Source organism: Anolis carolinensis, chromosome 5, assembly GCF_035594765.1.
Source record: "Anolis carolinensis isolate JA03-04 chromosome 5, rAnoCar3.1.pri, whole genome shotgun sequence".
Classification (NCBI taxonomy): domain Eukaryota; kingdom Metazoa; phylum Chordata; class Lepidosauria; order Squamata; family Dactyloidae; genus Anolis; species Anolis carolinensis.
This window is the reverse complement of record NC_085845.1, coordinates 187,198,348-187,223,577: the sequence shown is the minus strand read 5'-3', so window position 1 is coordinate 187,223,577 and position 25,230 is coordinate 187,198,348. Positions and strand designations below refer to the sequence as shown.

General features: G+C 40.6%; 1 protein-coding gene across 4 annotated transcripts in view; it reads left to right on the top strand.

The window, feature by feature from the left end:
• The window catches only part of cacna2d4 (calcium voltage-gated channel auxiliary subunit alpha2delta 4), a 228,961-nt gene that overhangs the window by 180,948 nt on the left and 22,783 nt on the right, over positions 1-25,230 (top strand). For all 4 annotated transcript variants that reach the window (XR_010006905.1, XR_010006902.1, XR_010006904.1 and 1 more), the window contains 4 exons: positions 15,517-15,561; positions 19,473-19,535; positions 22,191-22,261; positions 23,519-23,594. Coding sequence is in view for 1 of the 4 variants with exons in the window: in XM_008110464.3 (XP_008108671.1) it covers positions 15,517-15,561; positions 19,473-19,535; positions 22,191-22,261; positions 23,519-23,594 (255 nt within the window). In the remaining 3 variants the exon portion in view is untranslated. The remainder of the gene's footprint in view (positions 1-15,516; positions 15,562-19,472; positions 19,536-22,190; positions 22,262-23,518; positions 23,595-25,230) is intronic.

The window sequence follows — 25,230 nt, the reverse complement described above, 5'->3', positions numbered from 1 at the left end:
CCCTGACCCTAAAACCCTAACCCTAAAACCCTAACCCTAATACCCGAACTCTAAAACCCTAACCCTAACTCTAAAACCCTAACTCTAAAACCCTAACCCTAATACCAAAACCCTAACAACCCTAAAACCCTAACTCTAAAACCCTAACCCTAATACCAAAACCCTAACACCCTAAAACCTTAAAACCCTAATCCTAAAACCCTAATCCTAAAACCCTAACCCTAACCCTAAAATCCTAACTCTAATACCCTAACTCTAAAACCCTAACCCTAATACCAAAACCCTAACACCCTAAAACCTTAAAACCCTAACTCTAAAACCCTAACCCTAATACCAAAAACCCTAACACCCTAAAACCTTAAAACCCTAACCCTAAAACCCTAATCGTAAAACCCTAACCCTAGCCCTTACCCTAACATTAGCCCGACCCCAAACCCCCTAAACCCCTAAATAACCCTAAAAACCCTTTAAAACCTAACCTTAAAACCCTAACCCTAAAACCCTAACCCTAATACCCGAACCCTAAAACCCTGACCCTAAAACCCTAACTCTAAAACCCTAACCCTAAAACCAAAACCCTAACACCCTAAAACCTTAAAACCCTAACCCTAAAACCCTAATCCTAAAACCCTAACCCTAGCCCTTACCCTAACATTAGCCCTAGCCCAAACCCCCTAAACCCCTAAATAACCCTAAAAACCCTTTAAAACCCTAACCCTAAAACCCTAACCCTAATACCCAAAACCTATAACCCTAACCCTAACCCTAAAAACCTAACCCTAAAACCCTAACTCTAAAACCCTAACCCTAATACCAAAACCCTAACACCCTAAAACCTTAAAACCCTAACCCTAAAACCCTAATCCTAAAACCCTAACCCTAGCCCTTACCCTAACATTAGCCCTAGCCCAAACCCCCTAAACCCCTAAATAACCCTAAAAAACCTTTAAAAACCTAACCCTAAAACCCTAACCCTAAAACCCTAACCCTAAAACCCTAACCCTAATACCCGAACTCTAAAACCCTAACCCTAACCCTAAAACCCTAACTCTAAAACCCTAACCCTAATACCAAAACCCTAACACCCTAAAACCCTAAAACCCTAACCCTAAAACCCTAACCCTAATACCCAAACCCTAAAACCCTAACCCTAACCCTAAAACCCTAACTCTAAAACCCTAACCCTCATACCAAAACCCTAACACCCTAAAACCTTAAAACCCTAATCCTAAAACCCTAATCCTAAAACCCTAATCCTAAAACCCTAACTCTAAAACCCTAACTCTAAAACCCTAACTCTAAAACCCTAACACCCTAAAACCTTAAAACCCTAACACCCTAAAACCTTAAAACCCTAACCCTAAAACCCTAATCCTAAAACCCTAACCCTAGCCCTTACCCTAACATTAGCCCTAGCCCAAACCCCCTAAACCCCTAAATAACCCTAAAAACCCTTTAAAAACCTAACCCTAAAACCCTAACCCTAAAACCCTAACCCTAATACCCGAACCCTAAAACCCTAACCCTAACCCTAAAACCCTAACTCTAAAACCCTAACCCTAAAACCAAACCCCTAACACCCTAAAACCTTAAAACCCTAATCCTAAAACCCTAATCCTAAAACCCTAACCCTAGCCCTTACCCTAACATTAGCCCAAGCCCAAACCCCCTAAACCCCTAAATAACCCTAAAAACTCTTTAAAAACCTAACCCTAAAACCCTAACCCTAATACCCGTACCCTAAAACCCTAACCCTAACCCTAAAACCCTAACTCTAAAACCCTAACCCTAAAACCAAAACCCAAACCCCCTAAACCCCTAAATAACCCTAAAAACCCTTTAAAAACCTAACCCTAAAACCCTAACCCTAAAACCCTAACCCTAATACCCGAACCCTAAAACCCTAACCCAAAAACCCTAACTCTAAAACCCTAACCCTAATACCAAAACCCTAACACCCTAAAACCTAAAACCATAACCCTAAAACCCTAACCCTAAAACTCTAGAACCCTAACTCTAAAACCCTAACCCTAAAGCCCTAACCCTAAAGCCCTAACCCTAAAACCCTATCCCTAAAACCCTAAAACCCTAACCCTAAAACCCTAACCCTAAAACCCTAACCCTAATACCCAAAACCTATAACCCTAACCCTAACCCTAAAACCCTAACTCTAAAACCCTAACTCTAAAACCCTAACCCTAAAACCAAAACCCTAACACCCTAAAAACCCTTTAAAAACCTAACCCTAAAACCCTAACCCTAAAACCCTAACCCTAATACCCGAACCCTAAAAACCTAACCCTAACCCTAAAACCCTAACTCTAAAACCCTAACCCTAAAACCAAAACCCTAACACCCTAACACCCTAAAACCCTAACCCTAAAACCCTAATCCTAAAACCCTAACCCTAGCCCTTACCCTAACATTAGCCCTAGCCCAAACTCCCTAAACCCCTAAATAACCCTAAAAACCCTTTAAAACCCTGACCCTAAAACCCTAACCCTAATACCCTAATACCCTAGCCCTTACCCTAACATTAGCCCTAGCCCAAACCCCCTAAACCCCTAAATAAAAACCCTTTTAAAAACCCTTTAAAAACCTAACCCTAAACCCAAACCCTAATACCCGAACCCTAAAACCCTAACCCTAACCCTAAAACCCTAACTCTAAAACCCTAACCCTAATACCAAAACCCTAACACCCTAAAACCTTAAAACCCTAATCCTAAACCCTAATCCTAAAACCCTAACCCTAACCCTAAAATCCTAACTCTAATACCCTAACTCTAAAACCTAACCCTAATACCAAAACCCTAACACCCTAAAACCTTAAAACCCTAACTCTAAAACCCTAACCCTAATACCAAAACCCTAACACCCTAAAACCTTAAAACCCTAACCCTAAAACCCTAATCGTAAAACCCTAACCCTAGCCCTTACCCTAACATTAGCCCGACCCCAAACCCCCTAAACCCCTAAATAACCCTAAAAACCCTTTAAAACCTAACCTTAAAACCCTAACCCTAAAACCCTAACCCTAATACTCGAACCCTAAAACCCTGACCCTAAAACCCTAACCCTAAAACCCTAACCCTAATACCCAAAACCTATAACCCTAACCCTAACCCTAAAACCCTAACTCTAAAACCCTAACTCTAAAACCCTAACCCTAAAACCAAAACCCTAACACCCTAAAAACCCTTTAAAAACCTAACCCTAAAACCCTAACCCTAAAACCCTAACCCTAATACCCGAACCCTAAAAACCTAACCCTAACCCTAAAACCCTAACTCCTAAAACCCTAACCCTAAAACCAAAACCCTAACACCCTAAAACCCTAACCCTAAAACCCCTAATCCTAAAACCCTAACCCTAGCCCTTACCCTAACATTAGCCCTAGCCCAAACTCCCTAAACCCCTAAATAACCCTAAAAACCCTTTAAAACCCTGACCCTAAAACCCTACCCTAAAACCCTAACCCTAATACCCGAACTCTAAAACCCTAACCCTAACTCTAAAACCTAACTCTAAAACCCTAACCCTAATACCAAAACCCTAACACCCTAAAACCCTAAAACCCTAACCCTAAAACCCTAATCCTAAAACCCTAACCCTAGCCCTTACCCTAACATTAGCCTAGCCCAAACCCCCTAAACCCCTAAATAACCTAAAAACCCTTTAAAAAACCTAACCCTAAAACCCTAACCCTAATACCCGAACCCTAAAACCCTAACCCTAACCCTAAAACCCTAACTCTAAAACCCTAACCCTAATACCAAAACCTAACACCCTAAACCTTAAAACCCTAATCCTAAAACCTAATCCTAAAACCCTAACCCTAACCCTAAAATCCTAACTCTAATACCCTAACTCTAAAACCCTAACCCTAATGACCAAAACCCTAACACCCTAAAACCTTAAAACCCTAACTCTAAAACCCTAACCCTAATACCAAAACCCTAACACCCTAAAACCTTAAAACCCTAACCCTAAAACCCTAATCGTAAAACCCTAACCCTAGCCCTTACCCTAACATTAGCCCGACCCCAAACCCCCTAAACCCCTAAATAACCCTAAAAACCCTTTAAAAACCTAACCTTAAACCCTAACCCTAAAACCCTAACCCTAATACTCGAACCCTAAAACCCTGACCCTAAAACCCTAACCCTAAAACCCTAACCCTAATACCCAAAACCTATAACCCTAACCCTAACCCTAAAACCCTAACTCTAAAACCCTAACTCTAAAACCCTAACCCTAAAACCAAAACCCTAACACCCTAAAAACCCTTTAAAAACCTAACCCTAAAACCCTAACCCTAAAACCCTAACCCTAATACCCGAACCCTAAAAACCTAACCCTAACCCTAAAACCCTAACTCTAAAACCCTAACCCTAAAACCAAAACCCTAACACCCTAAAACCCTAACCCTAAAACCCTAATCCTAAAACCCTAACCCTAGCCCTTACCCTAACATTAGCCCTAGCCCAAACTCCCTAAACCCCTAAATAACCCTAAAAACCCTTTAAAACCCTGACCCTAAAACCCTAACCCTAAAACCCTAACCCTAATACCCGAACTCTAAAACCCTAACCCTAACTCTAAAACCCTAACTCTAAAACCCTAACCCTAATACCAAAACCCTAACAACCCTAAAACCCTAACTCTAAAACCCTAACCCTAATACCAAAACCCCTAACACCCTAAAACCTTAAAACCCTAATCCTAAAACCCTAATCCTAAAACCCTAACCCTAACCCTAAAATCCTAACTCTAATACCCTAACTCTAAAACCCTAACCCTAATACCAAAACCCTAACACCCTAAAACCTAAAACCCTAACTCTAAAACCCCTAACCCTAATACCAAAACCCTAACACCCTAAAACCTTAAAACCCTAACCCTAAAACCCTAATCGTAAAACCCTAACCCTAGCCCTTACCCTAACATTAGCCCGACCCAAACCCCCTAAACCCCTAAATAACCCTAAAAACCCTTTAAAAACCTAACCTTAAAACCCTAACCCTAAAACCCTAACCCTAATACCCGAACCCTAAAACCCTGACCCTAAAACCCTAACTCTAAAACCCTAACCCTAAAACCAAAACCCTAACACCCTAAAACCTTAAAACCCTAACCCTAAAACCCTAATCCTAAAACCCTAACCCTAGCCCTTACCCTAACATTAGCCCTAGCCCAAACCCCCTAAACCCCTAAATAACCCTAAAAACCCTTTAAAACCCTAACCCTAAAACCCTAACCCTAATACCCAAAACCTATAACCCTAACCCTAACCCTAAAAACCTAACCCTAAAACCCTAACTCTAAAACCCTAACCCTAATACCAAAACCCTAACACCCTAAAACCTTAAAACCCTAACCCTAAAACCCTAATCCTAAAACCCTAACCCTAGCCCTTACCCTAACATTAGCCCTAGCCCAAACCCCCTAAACCCCTAAATAACCCTAAAAAACCTTTAAAAACCTAACCCTAAAACCCTAACCCTAAAACCCTAACCCTAAAACCCTAACCCTAATACCCGAACTCTAAAACCCTAACCCTAACCCTAAAACCCTAACTCTAAAACCCTAACCCTAATACCAAAACCCTAACACCCTAAAACCCTAAAACCCTAACCCTAAAACCCTAACCCTAATACCCAAACCCTAAAACCCTAACCCTAACCCTAAAACCCTAACTCTAAAACCCTAACCCTCATACCAAAACCCTAACACCCTAAAACCTTAAAACCCTAATCCTAAAACCCTAATCCTAAAACCCTAATCCTAAAACCCTAACTCTAAAACCCTAACTCTAAAACCCTAACTCTAAAACCCTAACACCCTAAAACCTTAAAACCCTAACACCCTAAAACCTTAAAACCCTAACCCTAAAACCCTAATCCTAAAACCCTAACCCTAGCCCTTACCCTAACATTAGCCCTAGCCCAAACCCCCTAAACCCCTAAATAACCCTAAAAACCCTTTAAAAACCTAACCCTAAAACCCTAACCCTAAAACCCTAACCCTAATACCCGAACCCTAAAACCCTAACCCTAACCCTAAAACCCTAACTCTAAAACCCTAACCCTAAAACCAAACCCCTAACACCCTAAAACCTTAAAACCCTAATCCTAAAACCCTAATCCTAAAACCCTAACCCTAGCCCTTACCCTAACATTAGCCCAAGCCCAAACCCCCTAAACCCCTAAATAACCCTAAAAACTCTTTAAAAACCTAACCCTAAAACCCTAACCCTAATACCCGTACCCTAAAACCCTAACCCTAACCCTAAAACCCTAACTCTAAAACCCTAACCCTAAAACCAAAACCCAAACCCCCTAAACCCCTAAATAACCCTAAAAACCCTTTAAAAACCTAACCCTAAAACCCTAACCCTAAAACCCTAACCCTAATACCCGAACCCTAAAACCCTAACCCAAAAACCCTAACTCTAAAACCCTAACCCTAATACCAAAACCCTAACACCCTAAAACCTAAAACCATAACCCTAAAACCCTAACCCTAAAACTCTAGAACCCTAACTCTAAAACCCTAACCCTAAAGCCCTAACCCTAAAGCCCTAACCCTAAAACCCTATCCCTAAAACCCTAAAACCCTAACCCTAAAACCCTAACCCTAAAACCCTAACCCTAATACCCAAAACCTATAACCCTAACCCTAACCCTAAAACCCTAACTCTAAAACCCTAACTCTAAAACCCTAACCCTAAAACCAAAACCCTAACACCCTAAAAACCCTTTAAAAACCTAACCCTAAAACCCTAACCCTAAAACCCTAACCCTAATACCCGAACCCTAAAAACCTAACCCTAACCCTAAAACCCTAACTCTAAAACCCTAACCCTAAAACCAAAACCCTAACACCCTAAAACCCTAACCCTAAAACCCTAATCCTAAAACCCTAACCCTAGCCCTTACCCTAACATTAGCCCTAGCCCAAACTCCCTAAACCCCTAAATAACCCTAAAAACCCTTTAAAACCCTGACCCTAAAACCCTAACCCTAATACCCTAATACCCTAGCCCTTACCCTAACATTAGCCCTAGCCCAAACCCCCTAAACCCCTAAATAAAAACCCTTTTAAAAACCCTTTAAAAACCTAACCCTAAAACCCTAACCCTAATACCCGAACCCTAAAACCCTAACCCTAACCCTAAAACCCTAACTCTAAAACCCTAACCCTAATACCAAAACCCTAACACCCTAAAACCTTAAAACCCTAATCCTAAAACCCTAATCCTAAAACCCTAACCCTAACCCTAAAATCCTAACTCTAATACCCTAACTCTAAAACCCTAACCCTAATACCAAAACCCTAACACCCTAAAACCTTAAAACCCTAACTCTAAAACCCTAACCCTAATACCAAAACCCTAACACCCTAAAACCTTAAAACCCTAACCCTAAAACCCTAATCGTAAAACCCTAACCCTAGCCCTTACCCTAACATTAGCCCGACCCCAAACCCCCTAAACCCCTAAATAACCCTAAAAACCCTTTAAAAACCTAACCTTAAAACCCTAACCCTAAAACCCTAACCCTAATACTCGAACCCTAAAACCCTGACCCTAAAACCCTAACCCTAAAACCCTAACCCTAATACCCAAAACCTATAACCCTAACCCTAACCCTAAAACCCTAACTCTAAAACCCTAACTCTAAAACCCTAACCCTAAAACCAAAACCCTAACACCCTAAAAACCCTTTAAAACCTAACCCTAAAACCCTAACCCTAAAACCCTAACCCTAATACCCGAACCCTAAAAACCTAACCCTAACCCTAAAACCCTAACTCTAAAACCCTAACCCTAAAACCAAAACCCTAACACCCTAAAACCCTAACCCTAAAACCCTAATCCTAAAACCCTAACCCTAGCCCTTACCCTAACATTAGCCCTAGCCCAAACTCCCTAAACCCCTAAATAACCCTAAAAACCCTTTAAAACCCTGACCCTAAAACCCTAACCCTAAAACCCTAACCCTAATACCCGAACTCTAAAACCCTAACCCTAACTCTAAAACCCTAACTCTAAAACCCTAACCCTAATACCAAAACCCTAACACCCTAAAACCCTAAAACCCTAACCCTAAACCCTAATCCTAAAACCCTAACCCTAGCCCTTACCCTAACATTAGCCCTAGCCCAAACCCCCTAAACCCCTAAATAACCCTAAAAACCCTTTAAAAACCTAACCCTAAAACCCTAACCCTAATACCCGAACCCTAAAACCCTAACCCTAACCCTAAAACCCTAACTCTAAAACCCTAACCCTAATACCAAAACCCTAACACCCTAAAACCTTAAAACCCTAATCCTAAAACCCTAATCCTAAAACCCTAAGCCTAACCCTAAAATCCTAACTCTAATACCCTAAACTCTAAAACCCTAACCCCTAATACCAAAACCCTAACACCCTAAAACCTTAAAAACCCTAACTCTAAAACCCTAACCCTAATACCAAAACCCTAACACCCTAAAACCTTAAAACCCTAACCCTAAAACCCTAATCGTAAACCCTAACCCTAGCCCTTACCCTAACATTAGCCCTAGCCCAAACCCCCTAAACCCCTAAATAACCCTAAAAACCCTTTAAAAACCTAACCTTAAAACCCTAACCCTAAAACCCTAACCCTAAAACCTAAAACCATAACCCTAAATCCCTAACCCTAAAACTCTAAAACCCTAACTCTAAAACCCTAACCCTAAAACCCTAACCCTAAAACCCTAACCCTAAAACCAAAACCCTAACACCCTAAACCTTAAAACCCTAACCCTAAAACCCTAATCCTAAAACCCTAACCCTAGCCCTTACCCTAACATTAGCCCTAGCCCAAACCCCCTAAACCCCTAAATAACCCTAAAAACCCTTTAAAACCCTAACCCTAAAACCCTAACCCTAAAACCCTAACCCCTAATACCCAAAACCTATAACCCTAACCCTAACCCTAAAAACCTAACCCTAAAACCCTAACTCTAAAACCCTAACCCTAATACCAAAACCCTAACACCCTAAAACCTTAAAACCCTAACCCTAAAACCCTAATCCTAAAACCCTAACCCTAGCCCTTACCCTAACATTAGCCCTAGCCCAAACCCCCTAAACCCTAAATAACCCTAAAAACCCTTTAAAAACCTAACCCTAAAACCCTAACCCTAATACCCGAACCCTAAAACCCTAACCCTAAAACCCTAACTCTAAAACCCTAACCCTAATACCAAAACCCTAACACCCTAAAACCTTAAAACCCTAATCCTAAAACCCTAATCCTAAAACCCTAAAACCCTAACTCTAAAACCCTAACTCTAAAACCCTAACCCTAATACCAAAACCCTAACACCCTAAAACCTTAAACCCTAACCCTAAAACCCTATCCTAAAACCCTAACCCTAGCCCTTACCCTAACATTAGCCCTAGCCCAAACCCCCTAAACCCCTAAATAACCCTAAAAACCCTTTAAAAACCTAACCTTAAAACCCTAACCCTAAAACCCTAACCCTAAAACCTAAAACCATAACCCTAAATCCCTAACCCTAAAACTCTAAAACCCTAACTCTAAAACCCTAACCCTAAAACCCTAACCCTAAAACCCTAACCCTAGCCCTTACCCTAACATTAGCCCTAGCCCAAACCCCCTAAACCCCTAAATAACCCTAAAAACCCTTTAAAACCCTAACCCTAAAACCCTAACCCTAAAACCCTAACCCTAATACCCAAAACCTATAACCCTAACCCTAACCCTAAAAACCTAACCCTAAAACCCTAACTCTAAAACCCTAACCCTAATACCAAAACACTAACACCCTAAAACCTTAAAACCCTAATCCTAAAACCCTAATCCTAAAACCCTAATCCTAAAACCCTAACTCTAAAACCCTAACTCTAAAACCCTAACTCTAAAACCCTAACCCTAATACCAAAACCCTAACACCCTAAAACCTTAAAACCCTAACCCTAAAACCCTAATCCTAAAACCCTAACCCTAGCCCTTACCCTAACATTAGCCCTAGCCCAAACCCCCTAAACCCCTAAATAACCCTAAAAACCCTTTAAAAACCTAACCTTAAAACCCTAACCCTAAAACCCTAACCCTAAAACCTAAAACCATAACCCTAAAACCCTAACCCTAAAACTCTAAAACCCTAACTCTAAAACCCTAACCCTAAAACCCTAATCCTAAAACCCTAACCCTAGCCCTTACCCTAACATTAGCCCTAGCCCAAACCCCCTAAACCCCTAAATAACCCTAAAAACCCTTTAAAACCCTAACCCTAAAACCCTAACCCTAAAACCCTAACCCTAATACCCAAAACCTATAACCCTAACCCTAACCCTAAAAACCTAACCCTAAAACCCTAACTCTAAAACCCTAACCCTAATACCAAAACCCTAACACCCTAAAACCTTAAAACCCTAACCCTAAAACCCTAATCCTAAAACCCTAACCCTAGCCCTTACCCTAACATTAGCCCTAGCCCAAACCCCCTAAACCCCTAAATAACCCTAAAAACCCTTTAAAAACCTAACCCTAAAACCCTAACCCTAATACCCGAACCCTAAAACCCTAACTCTAAAACCCTAACCCTAATACCAAAACCCTAACACCCTAAAACCTTAAAACCCTAATCCTAAGACCCTAATCCTAAAACCCTAAAACCCTAACTCTAAAACCCTAACTCTAAAACCCTAACCCTAATACCAAAACCCTAACACCCTAAAACCTTAAAACCCTAACCCTAAAACCCTAATCCTATAACCCTAACCCTAGCCCTTACCCTAACATTAGCCCTAGCCCAAACCCCCTAAACCCCTAAATAACCCTAAAAACCCTTTAAAAACCTAACCTTAAAACCCTAACCCTAAAACCCTAACCCTAAAACCTAAAACCATAACCCTAAATCCCTAACCCTAAAACTCTAAAACCCTAACTCTAAAACCCTAACCCTAAAACCCTAACCCTAAAACCCTAACCCTAAAACCAAAACCCTAACACCCTAAAACCTTAAAACCCTAACCCTAAAACCCTAATCCTAAAACCCTAACCCTAGCCCTTACCCTAACATTAGCCCTAGCCCAAACCCCCTAAACCCCTAAATAACCCTAAAAACCCTTTAAAACCCTAACCCTAAAACCCTAACCCTAATACCCGAACCCTAAAACCCTAACCCTAAAACCCTAACTCTAAAACCCTAACCCTAATACCAAAACCCTAACACCCTAAAACCTTAAAACCCTAATCCTAAAACCCTAATCCTAAAACCCTAAAACCCTAACTCTAAAACCCTAACTCTAAAACCCTAACCCTAATACCAAAACCCTAACACCCTAAAACCTTAAAACCCTAACCCTAAAACCCTAATCCTAAAACCCTAACCCTAGCCCTTACCCTAACATTAGCCCTAGCCCAAACCCCCTAAACCCCTAAATAACCCTAAAAACCCTTTAAAAACCTAACCTTAAAACCCTAACCCTAAAACCCTAACCCTAAAACCTAAAACCATAACCCTAAATCCCTAACCCTAACTCTAAAACCCTAACTCTAAAACCCTAACCCTAAAACCCTAACCCTAAAACCCTAACCCTAAAACCCTAACCCTAACCCTAAAACCCTAACCCTAAAACCCTAACCCTAATACCGAAAACCTATAACCCTAACCCTAACCCTAAAACCCTAACCCTAAAACCCTAATCCTAAAACCCTAACTCTAAAACCCTAACTCTAAAACCCTAACTCTAAAACCCTAACCCTAATACCAAAACCCTAACACCCTAAAACCTTAAAACCCTAACCCTAAAACCCTAATCCTAAATCCCTAACCCTAGCCCTTGCCCTAACATTAGCCCTAGCCCAAACCCCCTAAACCCCTAAATAACCCTAAAAACCCTTTAAAAACCTAACCCTAAAACCCTAACCCTAAAACCCTAACCCTAATACCCGAACCCTAAAAACCTAACCCTAACCCTAAAACCCTAACTCTAAAACCCTAACCCTAAAACCAAAACCCTAACACCCTAAAACCTTAAAACCCTAACCCTAAAACCCTAATTCTAATACCCTAACCCTAGCCCTTACCCTAACATTAGCCCTAGCCCAAACTCCCTAAACCCCTAAATAACCCTAAAAACCCTTTAAAACCCTGACCCTAAAACCCTAACCCTAAAACCCTAACCCTAATACCCGAACTCTAAAACCCTAACCCTAACTCTAAAACCCTAACCCTAAAACCCTAACCCTAATACCCGAACCCTAAAACCCTAACCCTAAAACCCTAACTCTAAAACCCTAACCCTAATACCAAAACACTAACACCCTAAAACCTTAAAACCCTAATCCTAAAACCCTAATCCTAAAACCCTAAAACCCTAACTCTAAAACCCTAACTCTAAAACCCTAACCCTAATACCAAAACCCTAACACCCTAAAACCTTAAAACCCTAACCCTAAAACCCTAATCCTAAAACCCTAACCCTAGCCCTTACCCTAACATTAGCCCTAGCCCAAACCCCCTAAACCCCTAAATAACCCTAAAAACCCTTTAAAAACCTAACCTTAAAACCCTAACCCTAAAACCCTAACCCTAAAACCTAAAACCATAACCCTAAATCCCTAACCCTAAAACTCTAAAACCCTAACTCTAAAACCCTAACCCTAAAACCCTAACCCTAAAACCCTAACCCTAAAACCCTAACCCTAACCCTAAAACCCTAACCCTAAAACCCTAACCCTAACACCGAAAACCTATAACCCTAACCCTAACCCTAAAACCCTAACCCTAAAACCCTAACCCTAATACCCAAAACCTATAACCCTAACCCTAACTCTAAAACCCTAACACCCTAAAACCTTAAAACCCTAACCCTAAAACCCTAATCCTAAATCCCTAACCCTAGCCCTTGCCCTAACATTAGCCCTAGCCCAAACCCCCTAAACCCCTAAATAACCCTAAAAACCCTTTAAAAACCTAACCCTAAAACCCTAACCCTAAAACCCTAACCCTAATACCCGAACCCTAAAAACCTAACCCTAACCCTAAAACCCTAACTCTAAAACCCTAACCCTAAAACCAAAACCCTAACACCCTAAAACCCTAATCCTAATACCCTAACCCTAGCCCTTACCCTAACATTAGCCCTAGCCCAAACTCCCTAAACCCCTAAATAACCCTAAAAACCCTTTAAAACCCTGACCCTAAAACCCTAACCCTAAAACCCTAACCCTAATACCCGAACTCTAAAACCCTAACCCTAACTCTAAAACCCTAACTCTAAAACCCTAACCCTAATACCAAAACCCTAACACCCTAAAACCCTAAAACCCTAACCCTAAAACCCTAATCCTAAAACCCTAACCCTAGCCCTTACCCTAACATTAGCCCTAGCCCAAACCCCCTAAACCCCTAAATAACCCTAAAAACCCTTTAAAAACCTAACCTTAAAACCCTAACCCTAAAACCCTAACCCTAATACTCGAACCCTAAAACCCTGACCCTAAAACCCTAACTCTAAAACCCTAACCCTAAAACCAAAACCCTAACACCCTAAAACCTTAAAACCCTAACCCTAAAACCCTAATCCTAAAACCCTAACCCTAGCCCTTACCCTAACATTAGCCCTAGCCCAAACCCCCTAAACCCCTAAATAACCCTAAAAACCCTTTAAAAACCTAACCCTAAAACCCTAACCCTAATACCCGAACCCTAATACCCGAACCCTAAAACCCTAACCCTAACCCTAAAACCCTAACTCTAAAACCCTAACCCTAATACCAAAACCCTAACACCCTAAAACCTTAAAACCCTAATCCTAAAACCCTAATCCTAAAACCCTAACCCTAGCCCTTACCCTAACATTAGCCCTTGCCCAAACCCCCTAAACCCCTAAATAACCCTAAAAACCCCTTAAAAACCTAACCCTAAAACCCTAACCCTAAAACCCTAACTCTAAAACCCTAACCCTAATACCAAAACCCTAACACCCTAAAACCTTAAAACCCTAATCCTAAAACCCTAACCCTAGCCCTTACCCTAACATTAGCCCTTGCCCAAACCCCCTAAACCCCTAAATAACCCTAAAAACCCCTTAAAACCCTAACCCTAAAACCCTAACCCTAACCCTAAATACCTAAAACCATAATCCTAAAACCCTAACCCTAAAACCCTAACCCAAAAACCCTAACCCTAACTCTAACCCAAAAACCCAAACCCAAAAACCAAAACCCTAAGACCACCTAGGTAAATGGGCATATAATGTGGTTAAAACCCAGATAATTAGATACTATGGCAATACATATTCCCAATAGGGCTGATATACCATGTAACAAACATGCCACAGAGCGCATCACACATGGGGAGTATTTCTTGGCATTGTCTTTTTGCTAATGCCTGTAAAAGTTCCATTACTTTCTCTCAAGTAGTTTTCCCATCAAGTCCTTTGTCACTGTGCCAGAGCTTGTATGACAAGAAATCAAATGGCACATTGGTCCAAATGTATCTCTTTGCTATCTTTTTCCAGGCTTCACTCCTAATGTTTTTGTGCAGGAATTTTGAAGGAAGCCAGAGAGCATCTGCTTCCAGCTGAATTGAGAAGACTCCTGCAGAAATTTGTCTTGTAGCTTTACTTAATATGATCTTCCTTGCAGAGAAAACAATAGGATATCCTTTCCCCACCTGGCTCCTTCCTGCAATTCTCATCAACCCCAGATACAATGACTAATGGTCAAGAAAGATGAGAATTTTATTCTAGAACAGTAATTCCCAACCTGTGATCCATTGACCACCAGTGGTCCCCAAGAACTAAAATATGGTCCGCAGCCTCACCGTTACTACACTGTGACTGGTCTTATAGTTTCGAGGCAACGGGGATGTTGGTAGGGGAGAGGCTGACTACCCACATAAGGTGCAACAACAAGCCTCCTGACTGCTGCTTCTCCTCCTCCCTCTTCCTGAGTGGAGCCGTTCCATGTGGCATCTGGAAGCGGGGGTGCCTTGGTGTCTTCGTTTTTAGGTTTGTTTCTGGGTTATTTTGGGTAGTGATTCAGAAAATTGTATTGGATAGACCACATCAACTCTAGATTATTGAATATAGTTTTATGTGGGCGAGCAGATGGCAACTACTGAATGTCATATGTTATGTATCAGAAACTAGAGCTGATGTGATCTATCCAGTACACTTTTCTGAATCAGCACCCCAAATAGCCAAACCAAATCTAAAGTTGACCAAAAACTGATTCACAACCCTTTTGGTACTAATGTTGGAGTTGTCCCTGGTCAAAGTTACCCTTGGTCAAGTGATCCCTGGTCAAAAAAAGGTTAGAAACCACTGTTCTAGAGCATCTGGAGGAAGTTAGGTTGTTAAGCACTGCATCCGGAATGTAACTCACCTACCTGAGTTATATCGATAGCAGATCCACTTCATAATACCTGTAGAAATGCTTAGTGTTGTTCAGGTAAATGCAGTTTAAAATGATAACAGTATTTATTTTCTCTTTTGTTCCAGTGTAGTGGTGTGGAGGGTCTCTGTCCCATGAGCTGTCAAGATGATGTAAGTTGCTAGGATTTTAGCTTTTTTTCAGATCAGTATTTCACTAGTCAAGGGCTATAATGTATATAATTTTTTATTAGCTTACATCAGACACAAGAGCACTTTTATCTGTTGTTGGACTTTGCTTGTTTTTCTAGTTTTTATTTTATTTTTAAATAAGGTGAGTAGCCTGGTGATTTGCAAGTCCTTCGATGTCTCCTTTGCCTGTGGCCAAATCAGATGTGTGGAGCAGACATCCATATGCCTGCCTCTTTCACTGATAAACTAAGAGAATCTACTCTTTAAATGTAAAAGAGTGCTTGGGGAAGGAAAGAGAAACCTATTGTGCTCTGTTGCTTCAAGCAGTGTTCTTCCGCTTCATTTTTGATATGGGAAGTGAGCTGGACTAGGAGAAAATAGCTTTAAGCTCAGAGAACCAAAAGACAGGAAGGGGATGTAAATAATAGACCTCACCATCCATCCACTCACTCTTTATATATGAATGATAATTAAATTGTTTATACAGTAGAGTCTCACTTATCCAACACTCGCTTATCCAACGTTCTGGATTATCCAACGCATTTTTGTAGTCAATGTTTTCAATACATCGTGATATTTTGGTGCTAAATTCGTAAATACAGTAATTACTACATAGCATTACTGCGTATTTAACTACTTTTTCTGTCAAATCTGTTGTTAAACATTATATTTTAGTGCTTAATTTGTAAAATCATAACTTAATTTGATGTGTAATAGGCTTTTCCTTAATCCCTCCTTATTATCCAACATATTCGCTTATCCAACGTTCTGCTGGCCTGTTTATTTATTTATTTATTTATTTATTTACATCATTTATATTCCGCCCTTCTCACCCCGAAGGGGACTCAGGGCGGATCACATTACACATATTAGGCAAACATTCAATGCCTTTTTAACACAGGACAAAGACAAACAAACATAGCTCCGAGCGGGCCTCGAACTTATGACCTCCTGGTCAGTGACTCATTGCTCTCCCGTCTGCGCCACAGCCCCGGGCCACTTATGTTGGATAAGTGAGACTCTACTGTATTCCTTTTTCTACATTTCAGTTTAAAGTGTCAAAAAAGCTTGCAGACTAAATCAGGAGTGCCTTCATTTTGATTTATCTTTCAACTATTTATTTATTTATTTGCAATATTTATATTCTGCCCTTCTCACTCCGAAGGGGACTCAGGACGGATCACAATGCACATATACATGGCAAACATTCAATGCCATTAGACATACGACATATAGAGAGCTGCTGCTGCTCAGTCGTTTAGTCATCTCCGACTCTTCGTGACCTCATGGACCAGTCCACGCCAGAGCTCATATAGAGAGACACAGAGGCAATTTAACATTTTCCAGCTTCTGGCTTCATGAGGGTATATTCTGGCCACATGGGGAGCTGCCGCGTCACTGTCCACTTGTGACACTGAGCCCTTGATGGAGTACTTCCTCATTCTTCCGCACACTGTTGGAAGTTTTTGTGGTGTCATACATTAGTTAAATTAGCCTCCCCGCATACAGCAGTACCTAAATTTTCTACTCGACAGATGCAACTGTCTCTCGAGCTGCATAGGTCAACAATGAGCTAGACTATTAATGGTCGGGAGCTCACTCTGACCTGGGCTGGCTTCGAATTCGTGACCTCTCGGTCAGTAGTGATCTACTGCAGCTGGCTACTAACCAGCTGCACCACAGCCCGGCCTTCGAACTATAAGATTCCCAGGAAAAGGCATGGGTCATCCTTCTTTTATCCTCTCAAGGGCCCTGTTAAGCTGTTTAGGAAGAGAGTGTATGACTTTTTACCAGGGGGCACAGGACACTTTACCAATACACATTGCTTAATGTGAACTCTGCAAATAATAAACCCATCACAGATCTTCCGCTTGTGATGTTTTTGTTGTGATATATGAGCTGAACACTGGCTTTTCCCTTCCTGGACAAGCCACAGAGAAGGAAGCCGTTGGGGGGGGGGGGGGAGACAGAGCAGGGGGCTGGGTTCAGGTATCACAATGAACAAACCATGGATAGAAGATATAAGGTCAGTGTTTCTTGGTTCTGCCTTGGACTTACTTACTTACTTAGGGGATCCTTCGTAGCCCGAGGATGATGGCCTTCCAAGTGTAGTGTCTTGGTGGTGAATGCGTTGGTGGCTGTGGAGTCCTATTCTTGACCTGCATGTTCTTCCGCAGTGAAGACATCAGTTTCCAGATGGAAGGCAGTCCCGGTCAGGGTTGGCTTGACACGCCTTCCTTTTGGCATGTTTCTCCCTTTCGCCTTCCACAGCACTGCTGGTCACACCAGGGCTTCCCAGTCCTCAACGTCTATGCCAGTTTTTAAGGTTGGCTTTAAGCCCATCTTTAAATCTCATTTCCTGTCCACCAACATTACGTTTCCCATTCTTGAGTTGGGAGTATAGTAACTTCTTTGGGAGACGGTGATCAGGCATTTGGACAACATGGCCAGTCCAGTGGAGTTGATGGCGTAGGAGCATCGCTTCAATGCTGGTGATCTTTGCTTCTTCCAGCACGCTGATATTTGTCTGCCTGTCTTCCCAAGAGATTTGCAGGATTTTTCGGAGGCAACGCTGATGGAGTTGAGTGTGACGTCTGTAGACAGTCCACATTTTGTAGGTGTATAGCAGGGTTGGGAGGACAATAGCTTTATAAACAAGCACCTCAGTATCCTTAGGATGTCCTGATCCTCGCAGCAATAGGGCAGCATGCACAGCCAGGGTCCTTCATCTCCCATAAACCAACATTCTGAAAACATATATCTCAATGGGTTGCTGTGAGTTTTCTGATGTTTCAGAATGCTTCTGGAACAAGGCCATACAGCCCGGAAAATTCACAGCAACCCAGTAACTCCATGAAAGCCTTTGACAACACATTTGTCTCAATATCGCTTGGAAAGGCTCCAGGATTATCTGGTGAACTGACAAGATATCTGAGCTCCTCTAGATCCTCTCTGACCAGGGATTTCCTTGGTTAAAGAGCAACATACTCAAGGCAAGATGCCAGAAAGATAGATCTTTGAAGTGCCTCATCAGACAATTAGGCAATTTGCAATGGCAGATAGCAAAAACCTCTGAGGCTTCAATGAGGACTGGAAGGACTTTTAACTTCCATTGCAATTCCAAAAATATATTTAGGAAATCTAAAAAAAATTGTGGCATCCCATTCTTTCCAGATGTGAAATGAATATCAAGAGTGTTGTTACGCTTAGTGAATTTTTGTGAAAGCATTTTGAAATCCATAGCTGTGACTAATGATGGGGATAAACATGAGCAAGTGAATTTTGTTTACAGATGCTTTTAAAACATTATCATCCTTGTAAATTGGAGTAATATACTACTGTGTTTACTTTGTTCCAAAGATGACACAGTGCTGAAGACAAGAAGTCCAGGGGGAGGAACTGTTGCTGTTTTTGTTGTTGTTGTTGTTGCTATTGTTGCTGTTGCTGTTGGGGGCAGCATTTGTTTTAGAGAGTAATGTTTGAGGAACTGCTTTCTGGGGGGTGGGCAATATCAGAAACAGCCATAGGTTAGAGCCAAAAGGGGATTTGGTTTTTTAAAACCTTCCCCCCACTCTTTTTGCAGATAAAATCAACTTTTTTTCAGAAAAGAAAGCAGAGAAAGATAATTCCATCATTTCAGATTACTATACCTTACTGAAAGAATAGAGAATGTAATAGTGTATTACCATAGTGACATAGGATCACTTGCAGTCTTCTAATTAGTTTCAAGAAAGGTCTGAACAAAAGCATAAAACAGCATAGAGTCATTTCTGAAGACCCTAGCAAATAAGGGAGCAAAATTGAACCTTTTGGGCTGGCCAAAGGCCAAAAGACTAGTCAATACTGACCTCCGTAGAAACTGAAATTGTTTCCTTAATCTATCTTCTCTCTAGAATCTGAACTGCTTCCTCATTGATAATAATGGATTCATACTTGTATCTAAAGTTCTCAAACAGGTAAGAATGAATTAATGAATGATCACAGTTTTCTATGCCTGCTTGAAAAATGAAGGGGTGGGGAGAAAAAAGGAGTAGATGAAAAGAGAAGGAACAAAGTGGAGACATTTCTGAAAGCTCTTTGGAGTTTTCCCAGAGGAGTAATGAATGCATGCCTCAGTCACATTTAGACTTTGTACAAATGACTGAAACAAATTGATTAATGTGGAGAAGGTATAATTGCATTCTGCTGTTCCTACAAGGTTTTCAGATTGGCTTATTTGAAACTTTATAGGTTATTATTATTATTATTGTTATCTTTATTTATATCCCGCCTTTCTCCCCATGGGGACTCAAGGCGGCTAACGTTTATCTACACTAAACAGTTTAAAAAGAGCAATACAAAAGTTAAAAAAAACAATTACATAATAACAATGTGGTGAAACAGAATTAAAGTACAGCAAATACATTAAATATATTTAAATTGCCTTTATTTATTTATTTATTTATTTACAGTATTTATATTCCACCCTTCTCACCCCGAAGGGGACTCAGGGTGGATCACATTATATACATATAAGGCAAACATTCAATGCCCATATACACATAGAACCGAGACAGAGACAGACTCAGAGGCAATTTAACCTTCTCCTGAGTGGATGTTCGGTTTTGGTCACAGGGGGGAGTAGCTGCTTCATCATCCACTCTGACGGCACTTCCTCATTCCAACGTTGTAAATTAGTTAAATTTGCTTCCCCACTTTATAAGTGGTACCTTATTTCCTACTTGATAGATGCAACTATCTTTCGGGTTGCTAGGTCATCAATGAGCAGGGGCTATTTTTTTTTTTTAATTGATGGGTGCTCACCCCGCCACGGGCTGGCCTTGAACTCATGACCTCATGGTCAGAGTGATTTATTGCAGCAGGCTGCAGGCTGCAGCAGGCTGCTCACCAGCCTGCGCCACATATTCCCACCCTAATCCCACCCATCCTTCCCAGAGCCTCCTCTAACCCTTCCCTAAAAGCCTGTTGGCAGAGGAAGATCTTGACCTGCTTGTGGAAGGTCCATTCTTGTGGAAGGTCCAAGCAGGGATGGGGCCATTCTGATTTCTCTTGAAGGGAGTTCCACAGCCTAGGAGCAGCCACCAAAAAGGCCTTTTCCCACCAAGCGTTCTTAAGAAACTGGTGGGATCGAGAGAAGGCCCTCCCCAGTACATCGTAGATGCCTTCCAAATTCATAGAATGAGATGTAGTCCTTCAGATAACATGGACTGGAGCCATATAGGGTTTTGTAGGTCAAAACCAGCACTTTGAATTGTGCTCGGAAACATGTTGGCAGCCAGCGGAGGTGTCGCAACAGAGGAGTTGTATGCTCCCTGTAGCCAGCCCTAGTTAGCAGTCTGGCTGCTGCTCTTTGGACTGTGATTGATTTTTGTGTTTTGAATGAGCTGAAGTTTCTGAACAGCTCTGAACAGTAGTGGATCCATGTATAGTCACATTGCAATAACAGATTACATATTATGCCAAATATGATTCATGCTAAGTATACATATAACGAAGTGATCATGAATGGAAGATGATAGCAGTAATTTTCCAACATTGGGAACTGGAAACTGGCAGGAAAGTACACCCAGTTGCCTATCCCATAGATTTAAACACTCTGGGCTAAGTAACTTTAAAATATAAAGAACAGAAGTTAGGTATGCAATTATTATTTCCAGTATCATAAACATTCTTATTCATATGGACTATTTCAAGTGTTCCGATACTTTGCATATTTTCTTTCTGTAATCCTTATAACTCTCTTTTGAACTTAACCATTATTATTATTATTATTATTATTATTATTATTGACACAACGACGTTGTATGACACAGCAAACAAGATAGATATGCTGGATTTCGTATCACAAAATCACAAGCAGAACACTTCCCAAGTGTCTAGGACTGTGTGATGTATTTTCGGATGATGCGTGCAGATCCCAGCAGGGTGGCCTTTTGCAGTTGGCAGATCGTGATTTTGTCAATGTCTATTGTTTCCAAATGCCGGCCGAGATCTTTTGGCACGGCACCCAGTGTGCCCATCACCACCGGGACCACCTGCACTGGTTTCTGCCAGTCTTTGAAGTTCAATCTTGAGGTCCTGATAGCGGCTGAGTTTTTCCTGTTGTTTTTCATCAATGCGACTGTCACCTGGGATGGCAACATCAATTATCACAAAATCACAAGTCGAACACTTCCCAAGTGTCTAGGACTGTGTGATGTATTTTCGGATGATGCGCGCAGATCCCAGTAGGGTGGCCTTTTGCAGTTGGCAGATTGTAATTTTGTCGATGTTGTTGTTGTTGTTGTTATTATCATCATCATCATCCACATATTGCAAATGGCAAACTGTAGCTTGCCTAATGCTTTTCTAAATTTGTGATTGCTTTTTGTCTGTACCACCCAATAAATTTGTGGCAGAGCTAAGATTTGGCTGTAATGTTTCCTAACTAATGTGGCACACTTCTCTATCATGTTGTATTTTTCAAAATAACCTAAGTACATCTCCTTAAACGGTTTATTTTATAGTGGTGGTAATGATGAGTGGGGATGGATTAGCCAGAGTCATTCAAAGCTGAGAAGATTTAGTACCAACAATGTTTATACCTCATTATTATCTCTCTCTGCATGCAGACTGGGAAATTTTTTGGAGAAGTGGATGGCTCTGTTATGACTCAACTCATAAACATGGGAATGTTCAAACAGTAAGTGCCACCATCTTCTATGTGACGATCTCCTTTCAGAGAACCAGCTGATAGAAACAAATTGTCTTTTCCACAGTAAGACTCGTATAGCTATAGAAAGAGGTAGGATGAAAACAGTGGTATGCAGCATGTTGCCTCGGTTATTAAGGTTTGTTCATATTCAGCATCCACAGGAAGCCTCCCAATTGTCCTGGGGTATTTGCTCACTTTGGCAAACATAAGGAGTGAACATGAGTCAACAATCGGCAGTGATGGCAGGAACTGAAGACAATTTTCCTGTGATCATAAGAATAGATACTGACTACAGCTGTGATCACACCGTTCATGTGCCACGTGGGCAAATCTACTGTGTTACATGCAGTATTCCCTTACCTGTCTTCTGAAAATACATGTTGTAAGATGGCAGGGAAATAGCTACAGGCACATATATTTTAAATACGGAAACTCTCAGAAGTGAGCTTCCTAATCCTACATTAGTTAAACAAAGGAGCAAATGTTTTATTAATTTTCTCTGCTAGTCAGATTGTTTTAGTCCCTTCATACATTGTCAGAATAGAATTAGAGCCTAGAGCCAAATGGACAGATCTAGTTGAACCTGCTCTTCTCTACCAATGGTTAGAAATGGGTTCATGTTCTCATATTGCATAACATTGCTTCACACATTCCCATGTTTCAAAGCAGCTTCTGTGTTGCTGATGTAGTATAAAATGGCCACATATACATGGCACAAATATGTCTCAAAATTTGATGAAATATATTTGAAAGATTGCATGTGAATCTGGCCAGAGAAAACATATATAATATTGCATTTTGATAGCTAGGAAAAGTTGTAAAGATGTTATTAGCTGATAGAAGAATATAGCTGGACTTTAGATGAATAAATATAACAGCTGAGGATACTCAAGTGCATATAAATAAAAACATAAAATTGTATTACTATGGGTGGCACGCTGTGAAATCAGTATCTTCCTGAAATACAGCATGGTCAGTTAAATGTCATATAGAATGAAATAATGGTGTGAAACTGAAATAGATTTTAAGGATAAGTACATTTGTCAGTTCTGTTTCTGAATTTACGCAGGACACTTGGATATATTTCCTTCTGTGTTCAGATAAAAGTACTATAACTTAGTTGTAGAACCAATCAGAGTAGATTGACATAGGCTAGCTACCCTCGTGGCTTTTCAGTATAAATCAGTTTCCAATGTTCTACTCTTAGACTTGTTTATCACTTTTGTCACTTGTGTGTCTTTTTAGGGTGAAAATGTTTGATTACCAAGCTATGTGCAAAGCACCGCACCACCACCACAGTGGTGCCCGACCTCTTCTTAGCGTAAGTATCTCCTTATTAAAAGGCAGGAGGAGCTTCTATCACAGATCAAAATCTTATAGCAGTTTGTGTATTTACACATCATACTCAAGAAAAACTGTACAGTATATTTCATATTAAGAAAACAATAGAGTACTCCCTAAGCGGGTTAATTGATTATCATGAAAGCAGAAGCATTTTTACTTCTCAGTTCAGTGAGGATGGCATCTCTCTTGCCATTGCTCTAAATGTGAGTGGTTTTCCTGAGCTCTTAGAGCAGTGATTCTCAACCTGTGGGTCCCCAGATGTTTTGGCCTTCAATGGCCAGAAATCCTAACAGCTGTTAAAACTGGCTGGGATTTCTAGAAGTTGTAGGCCAAAACACCTGGGGACCCACAGGTTGAGAACCACTATCTTAGATGACCATTCAAGGGAGGAAAATGAAGCCAATGTAGATATGGCCTCGTGTTCTTTACCCCATGTAATTAGCAGGACATTTGGAAAGATCCCTGAGGGGCTAGAAAGAAACCATGATCTGCAGGAAGTCCACAAGTTATGAACAAGAGAAATTCTGTAGGTTTGTTCTTAAGTTGAATTTATATATAAGTCGAAACAGGTATGTTTTTAAATGTAATACCAGCCATATATATATGCTTTGGATAGCAAAGGGAAGGGTTAACACCTTTGTGGCATTTGTTTTGCTGTCTGTGCCATGGTTCAGAAGATTTCACATCTCTTTCTGTCCCTGTAATATTTGGATTGTGGAAAATCTGGCTTGTAGTGGAAACAATGGTCAATGATAAAGCTTCAGTGGAGACACTTTTTCCCCATTTTCAGGAGTAAATTTCCCTTTTGAGGAGCAGATTTCTCTCATTTCCTGTTGTTCTTAACTATGAGTTGCATCTAAGTTGGATGTTTGTAATTCAGGGACTGCCTTTACCTCTCTGTAGCCATATCTGCATTAAGATATGCCGGGAAGGAAAGATTTTAGTTGTTGATGACAATACAGCACAGATTTTGACTGTGTTTCACAAATGTTTTTATTTCAGGATCATAGATACATTATTGCCATAACAGAGATAGAAATTAACACCTTTTGTTGATAATAACTTAAACTCTCACATTCAAACTGCTGGGAAAGGACATCCACATTTTTTATCCACTAATAATTTCTGCTTCTTTTTACACACATCTAGTTGGGGTCAGAAGGCCAAACACAATAGTTCCATGTAAACAAGAAAATAAAATAGGAAACAAAAACTTTAATATCTATAAAAACAAAAAGGATTGCAGAATTATAAATCAGTAGTCAGCATCTAATATAAAATGATAGGCTACATATCAAAATTTAGCCAATATGCATAAAATAAAATGTCGTATAGTATTGTCAATTTAATTCAGATATATTTGTTTCAGTTTAATAATGAACACAATCATATATGCTGGGGATATATGTAATATTCCTTATGATTGCCATCGTTAATAAATGACTGAATATAAAGTGAAACCAAGAAAGTTTCAAATCAGGATTACCTTAATAGATCACTACAAGATTTGCTTGTTAGATTTAGATTAACTAATTAGCTTTATATGGTTGAAACTGGTTTGAATTGGATTACATTATATAATTAAAGTTGTATTAGCTAAACAGGGAAACCTT